Source organism: Capsicum annuum, chromosome 5 (genome assembly GCF_002878395.1).
Source record: "Capsicum annuum cultivar UCD-10X-F1 chromosome 5, UCD10Xv1.1, whole genome shotgun sequence".
Classification (NCBI taxonomy): Eukaryota; Viridiplantae; Streptophyta; class Magnoliopsida; order Solanales; family Solanaceae; genus Capsicum; species Capsicum annuum.
Genome location: NC_061115.1, coordinates 13,643,836 through 13,663,066, shown reverse-complemented (window position 1 = coordinate 13,663,066; position 19,231 = coordinate 13,643,836). Strand labels below are relative to the sequence as shown.

General features: G+C 35.3%; 2 protein-coding genes across 2 annotated transcripts; both read right to left on the bottom strand.

The window, feature by feature from the left end:
• Nucleotides 1-694: 694 nt before the first annotated feature.
• Nucleotides 695-6,755, bottom strand: LOC107853899. The gene is made up of 2 exons (XM_016698884.2): nt 6,186-6,755; nt 695-1,483 (listed from the first exon to the last, which is right to left on the bottom strand). Exons 1-2 carry the CDS (start codon nt 6,491-6,493, stop codon nt 1,018-1,020), a joined length of 774 nt encoding a protein of 257 aa, XP_016554370.1. The 5' UTR covers nt 6,494-6,755; the 3' UTR covers nt 695-1,017.
• Nucleotides 6,756-11,424: 4,669 nt separating this feature from the next.
• LOC107853885 (DNA replication licensing factor MCM2) lies at nt 11,425-19,017 on the bottom strand. The gene is made up of 17 exons (XM_016698868.2): nt 18,687-19,017; nt 17,593-17,774; nt 16,531-16,694; nt 16,249-16,438; nt 15,922-16,141; nt 15,638-15,845; nt 15,423-15,557; nt 15,073-15,264; nt 14,794-14,966; nt 14,536-14,724; nt 14,312-14,428; nt 13,747-13,831; nt 13,506-13,658; nt 13,296-13,421; nt 13,006-13,188; nt 11,891-12,052; nt 11,425-11,791 (listed from the first exon to the last, which is right to left on the bottom strand). The coding sequence occupies exons 1-17, from the start codon at nt 18,959-18,961 to the stop codon at nt 11,657-11,659; spliced, it is 2,889 nt and encodes a 962-aa protein (XP_016554354.1). The 5' UTR covers nt 18,962-19,017; the 3' UTR covers nt 11,425-11,656.
• Nucleotides 19,018-19,231: the final 214 nt, after the last annotated feature.

The following is a 19,231-nucleotide window of genomic DNA, read 5'->3' as shown; positions in this document are numbered from 1 at the left end:
AATCAACAACACACAATTCCTCAAGAATATTTTAAAAATCGACGTGTCGCGGTCGACTTTTATGCATCTCGACTAATCTATGAGATACATGTCCCCTCCTACTAGCAAATAGGTAACTCCATCCACCAAGCTCGTGTTTCTCAATCCACTTAATTGACCGTTACACCACACTATTGGGTGCAAAAATCCTCAAGAATTGCCCTATTTGTTTCACTATTTATGGATTGATCGCTAAACAAAGCTCTTTTCAGAATAAGTTAATTTAGAAGTTTGGCCAAACAGGTTATAGGTCGAATCTATTCCATCTACGAAACTCGTTGGGATCGAGAGAGACCGTGTCTTCATCCATAGGATCTGTTGTGGATCAAATCATCCATATAATATATAAAAATGAACTCCATATGCTGCATCATATCTTAAATCTTAAATCATTCAAGCTGATTTCTACATGGTGAACCAAAATAGATAATGAAGGGGAGAATCAACAACATACCCAGTGTAATCCCACAAAGTGAAGTCTAGGGAGGTAAAGTGGACGCAGACCTTACCCCTACCCTGGAGGTAAAGAGGTTGTTTCCGATAGAGCATAGTAAAGGGGAAAACAGAAGCCATTTATCCACTAAGCTTAAAAAAAAGGGCAGTCCGGTGCACTAAAGCTACCGCTATGCACGGCGTCACTAAGCTTAATGAGCAATTTTTCAAATGATAGTCACATTGTCTCTTTGCCTATCAAGAATTGATTTTGTCCACACAAACAACAATCTTTTTAACCATAACATAGGAAGGTGGCTATAAGATTTATAAATTGGCTGGAGTATCAGCCATCATAAAACAGAAAGTTTTGTCCTCTAGGAAGGTGGAGAAATATCATATGCCTTCACCCCAATTCATTTTCTTTCTGTTACATTAGTTGCAACGAGAGCATGGGCTTTGTCAGCCGGCTCGATACATACCCTTTCCACAACCATCAGGGGGAAACCAAGAGGGAAAGAATGAATGCAAAACCTAAGGATGATATTACCGTTTCTTTGAGCCTTTTCCTTTTTTGCTATCGGACAATCTGTTGTTGTTGTTATCCTCTGTAGGAACTGTTTCAGCGACTGAAATATCCTTGGAGTACTTTTTCACCCGCAAAGAAATGAGGATACTCGCTAAGATCCCAAGTAGAGGAAAGATGTATGACCGTAAATTGGATATCTTGGATCCAGAGCCGGATGATACAGCAGCACCGGCTAGACTGCCAATAGATGTGTTCTGTAAGATCATGGGCAGGCAGCCAATTGCTGTTGGAAGCAGGAAATCCAGGAAGAATCTAACTTTGGTTGCTGCCAAGGCATAGTTGATGACATAAGAAGGTATAGGTGAGAAACGGGCAAGGAGTACGAATTTCCATCCATCTCGCTCAACACCCCTTGAAAGCACATGAAAGTATTTGTTGTTCTGCGCCCACCCTATAGCAGAGCTGGAACTACGAAACACAAACCTGAGAAAGTACAATATTAGAATTGTCATGGCAACTGGAGAGGGAGAGAAATATCTACAACATTTAACTAATTAACTTCACAAACCAAAACCGATCTGTTCAGGATGAAATGTTTAAAAGTACACCTCATGAGATATAAACTTATTCCGATTAAGCAGAAGGACAGATAGACAATCTCGTCACCTGTCATACCGAAATCCAATAAGAAGAATATATTTTCCCATGTCCATAGGAGTGAAAGATGCAAGAAAAGGCTGAGCTCAGCAGCTTAATTGTATGTTATGGTTTTCAATTAATGGAAATGAATACCACATCCAACTCCTCCAAATTAGGTTGTTCATCTGCTTAAAAATGAAGTTATTTTTTTGAGAACACAGAAATCTCCCAGGTTCAACAGTGCACAGTTCAAAACACAGTGAGTAATGGGTCTGCCTAACACAACACTTTTGTCAGCAGCAGCAAATTAAGTTGTTTATAAGCTTATCGCAATCCCACCTTTACTTTCTTTGTCTCATTTTATGAATCCTCAAACAGTCAACCGAATGTACTCCACATTCCTTCCAGCAACATCGCTGTTTGCTTCACTTTCTTGTTTCATGATTTAAACTAGCATGCCAATTCTAAGAATCTAGTTGGCCACCTTTTTGACACCTATCAACAAAGTTTCCACCAACTGTTAAGCGCACAAGCACCTTTAGTGTAGCAGTTATATTAGACCTCTACCCCATGACTGCAGTTTCTCCTCGTATATTATCAAAGTTCTAATAAAACATATTTAGACAACCATAAGATATCTGAAAACCCGCATCTAAAGCAATACATGGTCAAGCTATAAATCTGCCACTGCCACCAAATGTAGCTGAGTATTGAGGGAAAAAGACCACAAAAGGCACTTAGTCCTTTAGGATATTAACATTCAAGTCCTCCAGAGAAACAGCCTCTCTACTTCTCTGGAGGTAGCGGTATGGACTGCGTACATTCTACCCTCCCCAGACCCCACTTGGTGGGAATACACTGGGTTTGTTGTTGTTGTTGTTGTACAATCCAAGATCATTAAGATAGTGTAAGAAGCTGAAGATAGAAATGGTGTGGCCAAGTGGTGGGAGTTGGTGCAAACAATGGAGACAATATAAATGGTGTGGCCAAGTGGCGGGAGTTGGTGCAAACAACGGAGACAAGGTTTACAAAAAACACTAAATTTTCCCTATCTGCCTAAGCTTTGGTGGAGGAAGTGGACAGATTCACCCGATACTTGTATTGGTGGGAAGCAGTGCGCATCTCACGTTCCTGGTGAAATAGTCAAGTGCACGCAAACTGGATTGAGAAAATGGAACCAAAAAAAAGAAGAAAATGGAACAAAACCTCACAACTTTCTTTGGCCTTACAAACCCAATAAAGTACCCTACCCCAATTCTTTTTTCTTTACCAGGTATATGTTAATGTTTATTTTTCCTTTTATGTTAATGTTCTTTATTTTTTCCTTGTTTTCTTCCTTTTTGAGGTTCTACTTTCCATTTTTCCCTATTCTCACTAATCTTTCTTTCCTTGCTCTCTTATGTCATTTCCCCTTCTCGGACTCCCACATCCTCTCCTGTTATTCCTTTATCTTTACCTTTCCTCATCGAACTCTACCAAAAGCTACTTATTTACTCTCAATTTTAACAATCTCGAATGGAAATGTCAAATGAAGTTTCCAAATGATTCCACATGAAAATTCAAAAGCTTAAACAATCAAAATAGTGAAAGACTTAAGGAACATCTTCAAATTCTTCATTTTCTGATGAAGATAACTAAATATCTAACGAGCTGAAATATTCGATATCATGACTCTGTTTTCAGTATTTATATATCTTCCAAACTGCAGCTTTATACAATACCTTCTCTAATGGAGAATTCCAATAATCTTTTTCCTTTGATAAATCAGAATTCGATTATTAACGGTTCAAAAAGAAAAAAGAATCAATAAACGCAACTAAAATAGTGGCAGTTTACTGCCTTTCTTTCGACAGCAATGCAAGCCTAGTTTACCTTTGTTTTCAAACAGCATAACTCAACTGACAAGGACATGCAACTACACATAATTCTCCATCATAGCTATACCTTTTCATCAAAAAGCCATATAAATCACCTCATAGGTTCAACTTTACCTCCCAGATGAGAATACCTTTGACTCATTAGACTAACACACACTGTCTGAGAAAGGAGAAGACCCTAAAAGAAGAGATTATAACTTCAAAGTATATAAACAGACTCGATACTGTTACCTTTCTAAAAAAAAGAGGTATATAAGGAGACTGTGACATTTCATAACCTTCGGAAACAAGAGGATGATTCACAACTAAAAATGCATACTCAACCATTTGTAAAATATTGCCCTGAATAGAGGTTAACATTGCCTTACGTTTGGTACAATATTACCGTTACAGAAAGAGCAGGTTTGAGCCAAAAGGTATATCGAGGGCATTCTTGGTCAGAAGGGTTAACATCGAGGGCATTTTTGGCTCAAAAGGTTAAAATCGAGGGCATTTTTGGCCCCAAAGGTAAACCGTGAGCAATATTGTACCAAATCTCATAGTTCAAGGGCATTTAAGACCCTTCTCCGTTTATATTATACCCCCATCTTTAGATTTCCCAGGTAGTAGAATGTCAGATTTGGGGATGAAGATCTCTCAAAGTAAAACAACAAAGATCTGTCTACAAGGTAATATTTCCTACAGCAACCCTTTTTTCACCTTTTTAGGTACTTCCATTATAATATTGCTTCAGATATGGGTTCAATATTTCAATCTGCATTTAACCCCAAACTGAACTATGAGTGCTAGAAACTCAGCTAATACCAATGAAAGAATTCTAAAAGCAACCTTTCCTGAAGCAGGAACACAGAAATGTAACAAGGCAACTATGCCTTCTGTCCACAGAATTCGCAGCAGTAGAAAACGATTTACTATGCTATAACAAGAATGACGGTGATCTTTATAGCAGAAAGTACGTGAAGTTTCAATATCGAAAAAGAATGAAACATTGAACCTCGAGTGCATAGCATTGTCAGCTGCAAATCATCTAAGAAAGTACTATAAGCTACACTCCTTATCAGATAGGTCCAGGCAAAAGAGAAATGGATTGACATTTGTTTGCATCTCCTAATTATAGCTAAGAAAGTGATGATTCTTGCATATTTCTCCGTACCTGCCCTAATTCCTATATTTATCTATGATATTATTTGTATGGGACAGAGGCATAGTTGCTGTTGTTGTCTATGATATTATTTGGCGTATAAATAAAAGAACAAGAAAAAGAGAATCTTTGTCATAGTACAATACTCACAAGCCTAACTTCCACAAGCTTCTACTGAGATTCTTTTTGTGTTGACAAGTATTACATAACAAATAGAAAGTCAAGCATGAATCTAGTGTGGAAGCTTTTATTAAAGAATGGTATTAGCCTTAATTGAACCGCAAAGCGTGAAGAGAGGAGACCTTGTTAGACTTGTTTCATTTTCAATACGCAAAGACAAAACATACTATTCCGGTCCACGGAAACATAATGAGAGTAAGAATCAGTATATAATAAGCTCCCCCTCCAAAGAAATTAAGGGGTGGTTGGCAATCTCCTCATATTGACTCACGAAAAGAAGACGATATAATTTCTTGTAGACAAGACATACAATTCGACCGTCTAATCAAATCCGGAAACCAAGATAGGCTTGATGAATTTGAAACAACGAGTTCATGATTCCCGAGTATCGAATCTCCTAAATCAAACAATCACCCCTAATCACGAATCATCTATAATTTCTAAGAGACTATATACAATTCAGCTGTCAAACGAAATTCAGAAACCCCAGATAGTCTTTGTGCATTCAGCAAACAATTTCTCAAGTATCTATTGCTAAATCAATCAAGCAACTACACCTCAATCCCAATTTTGCTACATAATCCTCTATATCCATTCTGCTCTATTCTAGTCCATTTCATTCAAAAAATAGAAAAAGTTACAATCTTTTAAAGGTAAATTAACCGCGAGTTCCTTATATTACTCCGCTATATGTCTTCTGCTCTATTCGAGTCCATTTCATTCCCAATCTAAAAAAGTTACAATCTTTTAAAGGCAAATTAACCCCGAGTTCCTTACATTAATCCTATATATCCCCTCAGCTCTATTCGAGTCCATTTAATTCCCAAATTTAAAAGTTTACAATCTTTTTTAAAGAAAATTTAGGATTATCTAAGCCTCCCACATATTCCTATACGGATAACTAATTTACTCCAAGACTCAGATAATATTTGTTCCAAGTTGAAAAAAAAAAAAAATAAGCACAATGATGTGCGTGTGCTATATTGGGGGGAAAACCTAATTGGTGGTTAATCCTTTTATTGCTGCTATTATCGCTACCACTACTGCTATCATTAGCCACTTTTTGAGTTTCGTACCCTACATGAACGAACTATCACCACTTTTTTATGGAAACAAACATCAACTATTAATTGTCCACTATAAAACTCAGAAAAAATTCACATACAGTAGGTGCAATTTTTCAACCTTTCAGGTATGAAAGTCGAAACAATTAATAGTTGAATTGTGTTTTTGATAAATAGTTCAAGTAGGAAACTCAAAAGACTTGAGATACAGTAGGTGCGAATTTTCACCCTTTAGTATTCAAAAAGTAAATACAAAGAGTGAGGCAAAATGATGTGTTGTTTACCTGCCAATCCAGAAAGAGAGAGAAGCGCCAAGGATTTTAGCAACAAAGACACACAACACAGCAGGGAAGAACCCGAAAAGGAGAGAAGCACCAGCTTCAAAGAAAACAGCATAAGGAAGGCAAAGAGCTAATGTTACTGTATGAAGACCTACGTAAGCAGGAATCGCCCAATTGCCTAATCGATCTTGCATTTGCTTCATATATTCGATAGCTGTCTCCTTATCGAAAGATAAACCCAATTGGGTGCTTAACCCTTTTATGGATGCGATTATTCCTACTATCACTGCCATTGTTACCCATTTCCCCATTCCAATTTCACACTGAATTCAGCTGATTTCTTCGTTAGAGTTTTTTTTTTTTTTTTTTATCCCAACACTTTTCGTACGCTGCTAAATTAGGAAAAAATTGCAATTGACCCCCTTGATTCACAACTATATTATATTCCTAATTTGGAGACGGGATAACATAATCTCAATTTAGACGATTAGAATCAAATTAATTTCATTTTATCAACATATTAAATCAACTTTTAGGGGTCGTTTGGTATACTTCATGGGATAAAGTAAGAATTTTATGAGGTGGCATATCGCATGAATTATTTTATCCCTTTCTTCCGTGAGAAATTCCATCATTTTATTACAATTGATGGGATAAAATAATTTCATGATTAAATAATACTACCTTATATCAAACGTTGGGATAAAGTTAATCCCAAATTTTATTCTAAAATTATTTTTCTTATTCTTTCTATCAAATGACCCTTTAGTTTCTGATCAACATTTACTATGAACCACAATCATTTCTCGATGCATAAATATAATCATTTCTCGATGCATAAGCTATACTTAAAAGTGATATAGTAAACTTTTCAGTCTAATCTCTTAGGGGTCATTTGGAGTAAGGGATAAGGAAAGATAATTCCGGGATAAGTTTTTAGTACCCCTTTATCCCTTGTTTGGTTACAAAAGCGAGGAATAACTTATTCCGAGATTAATAGTTAGTACCAGGATAAGTTATCCCTATCTTACTATACTAGGATAAAATATGTAAATTATCAAAAATACCTTCCTTAAATCCTCTTTATACATAATTTTTTCACATCCATATATATTTTCATAAATTTTAATACCATTTTTTTCACTACTTGTTATTTTTTTATAATATATTTTTCTATTAAAAAATTACATTATAAATATAATTTTTATTTATTAATATATTATAGGTTGAATTTGTTTGCCTAATGCTTATGTTTATTTATAATTTAATTTCTCTTATAAAAATATTGACTCCACTACTTAATTACATATTTTTAATTAAATAATCTTTTATAACTTAAAATTTCAAATTTTATATATCAATTAAAATAAATAACTTTAATATTTTATAATATAAGAGTGATATGTGCTTAAATGAAGTGACAAAAATAATAAAATCTCTTTTACTAAAATAAATTTAAGATGAAAGTTTTATTTTTAAAAATGTACGATTCAATTATGAGAATTCGCACACAAAAATATTTAAGTTAAATAAGATGAAAAATTTATTTGAAGAATGAACAAATAAAGTTTGCAAGAAAAATATTTTTTAAAAAATAAGGTGACGGATATTTTTGTAGAACAAACGACTTATTCTTAAAAATTATACCATGCATACTATTTTGAATATGACAAACCAAACATTCAATAACAAATAATCTCAGTATAACTAATCACAACATAATTTATCTCATCATAACTAATCAGGGGCAGACCCACGTGTAATTTTGGGGTGCTCCGGCACCCACTAAACTCGACGTAGATTAGGTATAATTATATAAGAAATACAGAATAAATGATAGAATTTATTAAAAAGCACCCAAAGAACAAACATATGGTTGAGTACAGTGGTTTGAGGATGTGACTCTCGTGTCCAGCTTTTCGGGTTCGAATCGCTACAGCTACATACTATTTTTTATAGAATTTTTTGAGTACCCACAACCTTGAATTTTTGGGTCCGTCACTGTAATTAATCCTAGTATAACTTACCTTCAAATCAAACGACCCCTAGTTTCTATTCAACACTTACTATGGACCATAATTATTTCTCATGTGTAAATATAATAATTTTTAGATGCAGAAGTTTTATTATACTTAAAAGGTGATGTAGTAAACTTTTCATTCTATTTAGTGTTCCTTAAGACATGTGCCAGTAAAATAGACAGGGGAATAAGTTTATGTTTCTACCAAATGTTAAATGCCCAACTAATTTGATTTCATGAGAATAAAGTTTTTCTACTAAAATCGACCCCATATACTAATTACACCTCACATCCAACTAATTTAAGTTCACAATAAACCTTCGGACCAAAATCCACCCCATACAAATTACACCTCACTATGTCACAGCTGAAATTCTCTTTTAAAAGTACTTCAACCAAGTAACTTTTTGCTGTATCATATTCCCTCTATTTACTTGATTTAATTTGAACTTTGCTTTTAAAAAATAATGATCAAATATTTATTACAATATTCATATTAATTGATATTTGTTAAATTGTTAAAGCAAAATATTAAACTTATTCTAAAAACACTAATGAAGATAGCAGTAGTACTTTTCTTTGTTTCTCATGTATCTTACAATGTAAAATGGAAGGCTATACATAGGCTAAATTGCAAACTTCTCCACCAAGCCAATATACAAGCGGTGAAAAAACTTATCTTACAAGATTGTCTTTGTGTATCTTGTTTTACAAGAATGTCTTGATGCATTCACATGGACATCCATAACATATTATTTAATATTTAACACTCCCTCTTGGATGTCCATGTAGAGGATGATCTAGTAAATACACATTTGAATGTTGCCTCATTAAAAACCTTATCAGAAAAAATTCAGATTGAATCGCTTCTTGCCATTTTGGTGAATTTTTTCTTCGTCGACATTCTTCGATAGATAAAGGTTCAAGGTTCTCATTGTCTTGCATGATATTTAGTGCGACATTATATGCAAAAATATTATCCACCGTAATTTTTGATCGATCTAAATTTACCCCATCACTAGTAGAACTTATTGAAAGTTCTTCATTTACTTTAATCTCGAAATTGCTGATTTCTTCAGGAATATTAGGATTAATCAGATTTTTGGTCTCTTCAAGAGAATCTTTTATAATATTATTTTTATCATTTTTGCGCTCCTTTTTCTAAGATTTTTATCCTTTAAACCCAAAGGTTTACCACGCTTCAGGCGTGTTTGGGATTCAAAAGTTATTACATTAGAAGATGGTTCTTTTGGAACTTCAATTTGAACAGGCATATTCGTTGTAGGAATATGTGACTTGGTTATCCTTTTCAAATCAGTAAATGCATCTGGCATTCGATTTGCTAATTTCTGTAAGTGAATGATCTTCCGGATCTCACTTTCACATGTGGGGGTACGTGGATCAAAATGAGATAATGATGAAACTTTTCATGCAATTTCTCTTTTAAGTTCACGTTTTTCTCCCCCTAATTATGAAAAATTTATTTCATCAAATTGACAATCTGCAAATCGAGCAGTAAATAAATCTCTCGTCAATGGTTCAAGGTAGAAAATTATAGAGGGTGACTCAAACCCAACATATATTCCCAACCTTCTTTGGGAGCCCATCTTAGTACGCTGAGGTGGTGCTACTGACACATATACAACACATCCAAAATTTTGTAGATGGAAAATATTCGGCTCATGAACCAGGACCAATTGTAACGGGGAGTACTTATTATAATGAGTTGGCCTGAGACAAATAAGTGATGTTGCATGTAAGATAGCATGACCCCCAAACAGTAGTGGGCAATATCGTTTTCATAAGTAGTGATCTTGCTATCTATTGTAGGCGCTTAATAAATGACTTAGCAAGGCCATTTTGAGTATGAACATGAGCAACAGGATGTTCAACTCTTATCCCAACTGACATACAATAATCATCAAAAGTTTGGGACGTAAATTCTCCAACATTATCGAGGCGAATAGCCTTAATGGGTTAATCTGAAAATTGCACACTTAATCGTATTATTTGTGCCAATAATTTTGCAAATGCCGGGTTGCGAGATGATAAGAGGCACGCATGCAACCATCTTGAAGATGCGTCTATTAGGATCATAAAATATCTAAATGTCCCACTAGGTGGGTGAATAGGCCCATATATATCCCCATGTATACGTTCTAGAAACTGAGGGGATTCAACGTTAACTTTCAGTGGCGATGACCTAGTTATCAGTTTGCCTTGATAACAAGCAACACATGAAAATTCATCAGTTGTAAGAATCTTCAGGTTCTTTAACGGATGCCCTTTTGAATTTTCAATAATTCGTCTCATCATTATTGAATCAGGATGACCCATTCGATCATGCTAAAGCACAAATGTATTTAGATCGGTAAACTTCTGGTTTGTGATAGAGTGTGCTTCAATTGTACTAATTTCGGCATAATATAAGTCGGAAGACAAAGTTGGTAATTTCTCCAACACTTGTTTTTTACCTAAGACAGTCTTGGTAATGCCAAGATATTCGGTATTCATTTCATTTATTGTCTCAGCGTGATATCCATTTCGGCGGATATCTTTAAAACTCAATAAGTTTATTGGGGATTTAGAAGAGAACAATGCATCTTCTATAATTAATTTTGTCCCCTTAGGCAGAAATATAGTAGCTCTTCCGGAGCCTTCAATTAATTTTAAATTATCAGAAATCGTCGTAACATTTGCTCTTCTTCTAAGTGGGAAACGTATTTTTCATCTTTAAATATTATGTGTGCAGTCCCGCTATCAATTACACAGATATCGTCACGATCGATTAGAGATCCAAATAAAATTTGAGGAGTATCCATATTCTGTATTTGCTTGGAATAGTAGAGACTCGTGCTTGGAATAGTAGAGACTCGTGCTGATAACGCGTTAAATAATTAAAGCAAAATATTAAACTTCATTGTAATACTTTTCTTGTTTCTCATATATCTTACAATGTACAATGGAAGGCTATATATAGCCAAATTGCAAACTTCTCCGCCAAGCCAATATACAAGGTGGTGGAAAAATTTATCTTACAAATTTGCCTTTGGGTATCTTGTTTTACAAGAATGCCTTAATGCATTCACATGGACATCCATAACATATTATTTAATATCTAACAATATTTAATTTTAAGTTTAAAAAGCAAATAATTAATTGAAACAATTTTTTTAAAAAAATAAAGACTAATTCTTTTCTAGAAAATAAAATAACAGTGGAGGCAGGGAATATAATACACATTCATTTCAAAATTTAAGATGTCATTGTGACCAAGTGCTTAAATAGAAACTATAAAGGATCTTTCTTTCGGTCTAAATAACTTAGTTTCAAGAAATCAAATTGAACTCTCTGATTACAACAGAAATCAAAGAACACATTCTTTGTGGAAGCCTACAGAGGTTATAACTGATTTCCATATGTTAGGCGCTCATCCGATAACCATGTTAAGACATCAGACTTCTGCAGTCATTTCAGGTGCAAGGCGATGCCTTATTACACTGCGTACCTCATCCAACTCAAAGTTAGCACTAGCAAATTCGTTGCTCGTGAAAAATGCTCTGAGATCAGTCATGCCATAATCAAGTGCCTGCGAGGGTTTTAGAATGGGAAGTTCATTAGCAATGATTGGCAAAGTTGGGAGGTAACCGATAAAGATCCAGTTTCAAAATCGTAGGTGAACAATTACCTTGCTTTGTAGCTCATCAACTTTGACTTCGATATAGTTTAGGTTGGCAGTAGCACCCGAAATAATTTTCTCAAACTGCAACGCATCTTTTACAAGCCCACGTAGGAGGTGAAGAATGATAGCATTGAAATCTTTTTTGTATATCATATACTTCTTGAAGCTCTGCATGAAAGTTAAAGAAACCATTTCAAATGTCTATGTCGAGAACTATTACTGGGGTATATGAATATGCTAACACCAACATCTAGCATGAGAAAGCACGGAATGTGTTACATTGTACCTTTACAAGACTACTAAATACAGGATATCATTTAAAAAGCACATATCAGTTGTCGGCACTCCAAATTGTACCAAATAAATGAAGAAAGAAACGGTGTGGAGTCAAAAACAGTTTATCCTAATAACTTTTAAACTATTCTATCTCAAGTTATGGCCTTGGTGCAAGCCCAAAGCAAACCACCTAGTAGCCACATCTCTAATTGAATAACCTGACTAAATTTAGAGAGACCAACCTAACTAATTCAGGGAAGCACCTGATTAACTTGGAACAACACATGACCTAAATTCAAAATTAGTTGTTTTGATAAAATGTTGAACTCAATTTTTACAACTCAACTACATCAGTTCTTTCCTTATATTTGGAAACTGATATATGAGCAGTAAACATTATTCGTTTCTTCCTTGCTTTGAAACTGACTGAAATTTTCTTTTATTTGGAAAAATAAACAATTGTGACCCAGTCCACATATCCATTAAAGGTGTTATAATTCTGTAGGTTCTGTGAGATGCAATGAAAAATTTCTCGAGAAAATATAGACCTGTTCTCCGTTGTTTTGGTCAGAGAGGCACTCACTATGTTTTCAATACTACCTAAATGAGATGAAACCTATTATAAAAAGCAAAGAAACTTTGATATTTGGTTTTTGTTAGGGGTTTCGCTGGAGAAGATTTTGTCATACTGTCCTCAAAATAAAATGGTTAACAGATATATGAGCATTACCCAAAGTAAGGAATCCAGAAAAAATTAGCATTCATTGAACATTTTTTAGTAACGAGTCAAGTGACCATCGTCTTGTGTAACATGAGCAAGAGAGGTAGAGTGCTGATATTATTACCTTTTGCAATGCTTTTTGCACCCCAAATTTCTGAGTCGATATAAATGAATCCAGAAGGACACGAATTGCCATATCCACATCTTCTTGAGTAACATGTTGTCTAAGATGCATCCTTGCATGGGCTTCAGACATCCTTATCATCGATTCGATGTGCCTCACTGCTATGGGAATTCCTTGTCCATGCTGTACATAACATGGAATACCACGAGACGATGTGTCATTGATCAAAAGTCTAAATTAACATGCTTTAAATCGTTCAAGAAAGAAGTTCCATTGAATGGCTATCTCACCGATGATTCTCTCCTTAATTCAGCATAAACCTGTGTGAGCTTGTCCAAATCCGCATCATGTAATTTAGGGAATACATTCAACTTTGCATAAGTTAAGTACTTCTTTAGCAAATCTTGAGGAATTATCTGTGTGAAAAAAGAAACTTAATTAGGTTTAGACAAACCCATGATGTTGAAACAAGTGGTGAATAAATGAGCTGCAAGGACAACCTCAGGATCGGTTGCAGCAGCAGCGGAACGGTCATCATCCCGTGAATCGGTAAAGGACTTCTCATCTATAGTAGCACCTTTTGCTTGTGACCTGAAATGACTATCAACAACGAACTTTGCAAGCATCTCATCAGTTACTGGATCAACCACATCCTGCAAAATAATCAGTTTCCTTCAATTCAAAAGTCGCTGAAGGAAAAGATAAACCAGATTGACAGGGCTAAACAGAATGAGCTATAACCTTGACCACACAGAGTACATCAAATCGAGAAATGATTGGATCAGTCAATTCCACATTTTGCGTGAAATTCTTCGAGGAATCATATCTACAAGGAATGATTTAAGAGAAAGGTCACTAAACTGAAACAGGAAAGAGATGTAAAAGACAAATTTAAGAGCATGCATAAGCAGCTCAGAGGATAAATAATGACTCCCAGAAAGTAGAATACTTGATTCTACCGAATTGTATGTGCATATTAGAACGTTAAACATGAGTTGCCAGGCAGGTATTGGATTCTGTGAATGTGAGGTAGCAAGCTAAAGTAATGAAATGTTATAGCAATACAGCAAAAGAAAATGGAAACGTATATATAATGCACATATAGATTAAGAAAATGTAAAGGAATCCAAGATCTGGCAACCATCAAAGATATGGAAACCACAACTATAATACAGGGATTAATCTAAATTTCCAAGAGAGACCCGGTAGCCAACTAATAGTAACATCAACTTCAAAGGAAATGTCTACTGTTAGGATCATATGATCATCCTATTTTTCAAAACATCAAAATTTAGATCTCCTATACCTTCCTCCGATAGGATTTGCAGCAGCAATAACAGAACAGCGGGCCTGGAGAGATGTGACAATGCCAGCCTTCGATATGCTAATACTCTGCTGTTCCATTGCTTCATGAATACTCACTCTAAACAATACATACAAAAATAAAGTAACGAAAAACAGAGATGAGAGAATGTTATAATCAAGCAAACAATGTAGGGAAAACCAGATAATCCTATCAGATTTGCATACCTATCCTGATCATTCATCTTATCAAACTCATCGATCAAACATATTCCTCTATCAGCCAAAACTAGTGCTCCACCTTCGAGGGTCCATTCCCGAGTGACAGGGTCCTTGTGTACTGCTGCTGTAAGCCCCACAGCAGAAGCTCCTTTTCCAGTTGTATAGACAGCTCGTTGTCCTGTCTTCTCGACGTACCTGATAGGTTTGTATGCTTATTACAGTAGTCACTAATTTAAAATAAGGTCATTCTAGAAATATACTTACTTGAGGAACTGTGATTTTGCAGTGCCTGGATCACCTAGCAGGAGAATATTTATGTCTCCTCTCAGTCTGTGTTTTCCTTCAACATTTTTCTCTTGGCCCCCAAACATTGCAAGAGCTATGGCAGTCTTTATGTCTTCATGACCATAAATTGATGGGGCAATTGACTTGAATATCTGTGTAATAAAAATGCATGAGAAAAGAGATAGCTAAGATAGTCCAGAGATCGAAAGGACCCGCTGGATTTTCAAGATAAAATTGGCATAAGACACATGAGCATACTCGTTCAGCTATCCGAGGGTCTTTGGCCAGCTTCTCAATTTCTTCTTTGTCCTCCTGAGTTAACTTGTAAGCTGAAAAGAGGTCTTGCTTTTTTGTAACATAATTTGCTTCAATCACGGTAGAAAAGACAGGAAACCCATTCTTGGTATTCAGGGACAAATCAAAGTTGTTTGTGTAGACTCCTGTTACTTCCTAACATTAGAAAGAGATACTGCCTGTCTTTAGCAAGGAGGTTGGTGAAAATTTTTAAAGCATACAGTTGAAGAGACGCTCAATAATTCACATGCCAAAATATTCATTTAACTTGGATTAAGTTATCATAAACAAGCAAGAAAAGTTAAGAGTTTTACTATCTCTTCTCCTGGTCGGGCACAGTCAATAAGATCATTCAACAGTATCACTTCCTTGTATCTAGGAAGCCGACCAGCTGGCACAATTCCTGGGCTTTCTTGCAGAGTCAGTTTCTGATAGTTCCTGTATATTGTCTGCAAGAGATTTACAAAGGGAATTAGCTTATCGAATTTATAGTTCTACTACAAAAAAAAATATACAAAACAATGTTTACCTGCTCAACATTGACACTGAATGGTCCTTTCGATTGACACTCTGGGCAAGAACCAACCTTGACTTCTGAGTATGAGTTCTGGAAAAAAGGACCCAATATTGCTCCACATTTGTTACAATCATATTTCACTTGTTGCAATTGGGGAAAGACACCAGAACGCCTGGTGACAACTCCACCAATACGAATCATGGTGTTCAAATGGATCTGCCTGCAAGTAATGACAAATTCAAGTTAAGTTTTGTTTACATTAGAAGTTGTCAACCAAAATAAGCAACTGATTTTACCTTATATTGCGAATCTGATCATAAACTGGTAAGTTGGTAATCCTGACATAGACTTTCTGATGAATTTGCTTATAGTTGGGATGAAGATCAAAGACAACTTTGTTGGCAACTTCTTCCATCACCTCAAGGACAGATTGCGGTGCATCTGCCAGCCAGATGGCAATGTTGGGATGGACATATATGAATTGTTTGTAATCAATCTCAAGGCTACATTTATTAACTGCAGATAAAGGATGAACAATTAGAGAAGATCTAAATTAATAAACGATCGCTGTTAGAACTTGTAAAACTAAACTCATTCTTGTCAAGTTCAGGACGTGTTTTTACCTGATACCATCTCATTAATCTGTCGAAGATATTCAAAGTCCCCGTGTTCACTTTTTGGATTTACATATGTGAGCAAGAATTCCTTGAACTTCTTCGCAATGAAACGCCGTACTTCATCCCTAGTTACCCATTCCCTAAGTGTTCCCTGAACCCTGTACATCTCAAACTCCCCTTCATCGTTTTCATCATCCTACACGGGAAAATATTAAGAATGTAAGAGATATATTCAGGCAATTCAATTATGGTTAGCCGTAGTCGAAAGGTTACTGTAAAAGTACAAACCTCATAAGGATCATCATCAGTTTGATCAGTCATTGGCACATCCTGGCTAGAATTTACTCGCTGTGATGCACCTGGTGAACTCGGCATCCCATCGGTATCATCAAAATTCCTTCTGAAATCAGCTCTAGTCCTTTTTGATGGCCTGTAGTTGTCGTCATCAGTATCTGCAGCAAAATACCCAAGTGTTAGCTGTTTCGCCTTCAGTCTGCTGAAGTCAAACTAATTAACATAACACATCAATCCCATTAAGGTTGGGAGTTCACGAACATGCAAGTGTTTAGTAGCCAGCCACCAAATAATTTGAGGGGGCAATGTCGTAACACCTATTTACAAAATTTGAAAATATTACTTGCTCCCTTGTTTTAAAACTCCTTGACATTTCTGAACCTAAAAGTTTATGAAATGTAAAGGTTAGGTTCGAGCAGCCCCAAAAATTTTTGTAATGGATCTGTGCGAACTGGCCATAATATAACCTACTTAAAACGCTGTAAATCTTTATCTAAATATATATATGGACTAGATGAGAAGGAAATCTTAATTATCTGACAAGATTCTAAACACATCAAAAAGATTCAATCTCGAGCCACGGGAATACAAGACTAGAGATGATGCAGGAGACATCAAACTACAACGAAAGGTGAAGTAGAATCACAACATGATACTAAGAAGGAAGATACAAATAGTCACATAGAGTAATAATAATGAAGAAGGCACGTCCACTAGATGAGGTGATTATTTTCAGAAATACTGTGAGCACCAGTGGCGTAGCCACATAGAATGTCGGGCTGTCACTTGAACACCCTTGTTTAAAAATTGTGTGTATAAAAGTTATACCAAGTACATACATAAAATTTTACTTTTTATATATACATATTAAATCTTCAACGCACTTAGCAAAATTCCTAGTTTTGCCACTAGTGAGCATTATGTGGAACAAGTAGCTACTTATAGACAGTAACAATGAAATGCACTCGAAAGAAAATCAAGAAATTGCATTTAACATGAAAGTAAGCACAATCAAACTATGAAATAAGATGTTATCAAGGCAAATAAAAAGCATACCTTGATCTTGAAGAAGTTCAGGAAGCTTGCGGTTAGAGACGTGTACATTATCTCTATTGTCAAGTTCCACTTCAGCAGCCTGACGATCTGCCATAATTTGATCCAGATCTCTTTCATCCACCATCGAATCATCCAATCCGAATGACTCATACTGATCAGCCTCACCCATCACCCGATAGTCACTGTAATTTCAGTAAAAACATTACAAAAAGCATCCATATTTTTGTAGTTACACCTGAATTTAACTGTGAAAATGACAAAACTAATGCATTTGAATAAAAATCAATACAAAATCAAAGATATTTTTGTAGTTACATCTGAGTTTAACCGTGAAAATGGCAGAACTAATGTACTTCAGTAAAAATTACTAATCCAAACAAAATTAATAAATCCAAACAAAATCAATGATAGTTTTTTAGTTACACCTGAATTTAACCGTGAAGATGACAGAACCAATGCATTTCAGTAAAAATTACTAAATCAATACAAAATCATTAACTGTGAATTTAACTGTGAATATGACAGAACTAATGCATTTTAGTTTAAAAATTTTGCAAAAGAAGAGATATTTTGCAGTTACACCTGAATCTAACTGTGAAAATGAAAAAAAATATAAAAATGTTATAGAACTAATACGAACTCAAGATAATTGTATTTTACTAAATCAACAATAATTTTGTAGTTACACCTAAATTTAACCGTGAAAATGAAAAACAATAAAATAAAGTATGTTAGACAAAGACAAGTAATAAGAACTCGAGATAATCACTGTAATTTCAGTAAAACAGTTAAGAAAACAACAATATTTTTGTAATTTAACTGTGAAAAATGTCAGAGAACTTTACGAACTAAAGATAATCACTGTAATTTCAGTAAAACAGTTACAAAATGTACACAAAATCAACAATATTTTAGTAATTAAACTGTGAAAAATGTCAGAACTTTACGAGCTCAAGATAATCACTGTATTTTCGGCAGAACAGTCACAAAATCAATACAAAATGAACAATAAATTTGTAGTTATAGCTGAATCTAACCATGAAAATGATCAAAAAATACATAGTAAAAAATGTTAGAGAAGAACAAATACGAACTCGAGATAATTGTCATTGAAAAGGTCCTCTCCATCTTCTTCCTCTTCCACATCAGCATCATCTGGATCATCTCGAATAATATCACGATCTACAGAAGCTTCATCTTCTTCCGAGTAATTTTGGCTAGTGTTGTACGGAAGCTGATCGGTGTTGAATCCTACCGAAGTCGGAGAATCAGGAGTAGACGGTGGATTACCGTTTACGTGATCGGAGGATGACGGAGAATTCGCCGGACGGCGGCGAGGACTGTCGCCGTTGGAATCATCACCGGCCATTTTTGCTTTCTCGGTTTTGTTGCTTTACTGGGAGTAGTGATTTGTAGGGTTTTGGGTGAGTGAAGAGAGTTGAGGGGATGGTTTATATATGGTGGTTTTTTGGCGGGAGAATTTGGCGCCAGAAATAGGAGTGGTGGGCCCAAGTTTGTTGGGCCGGAGTTGGAAGCTGACCCGGTAAGAGACCCGTTTTGTTCTGGTATTACTGTGGGCTTCTTTGGGCCTTAATATAACCATATAAAATAGAGATAATTACGGCCCAATAATAAATTT

Bases quoted from the DNA above. Each gene is read 5' to 3' on its own strand.
- LOC107853885 (XM_016698868.2), bottom strand. From the start codon at position 18,961: ATGGCCGGTGATGATTCCAACGGCGACAGTCCTCGCCGCCGTCCGGCG. The intron at 16,439-16,530 runs GTTTGTACTTTT...TTTCCCGTGTAG, and splicing joins CTGATGATGATCCTTATGAG to GATGATGAAAACGATGAAGG. The intron at 15,558-15,637 runs GTAAACATTGTT...AATCTCTTGCAG, and splicing joins TCAGTGTCAATGTTGAGCAG to ACAATATACAGGAACTATCA.
- LOC107853899 (XM_016698884.2), bottom strand. From the start codon at position 6,493: ATGGGGAAATGGGTAACAATGGCAGTGATAGTAGGAATAATCGCATCC. The intron at 1,484-6,185 runs GTAAACAACACA...GTACTTTCTCAG, and splicing joins CTCTCTTTCTGGATTGGCAG to GTTTGTGTTTCGTAGTTCCA.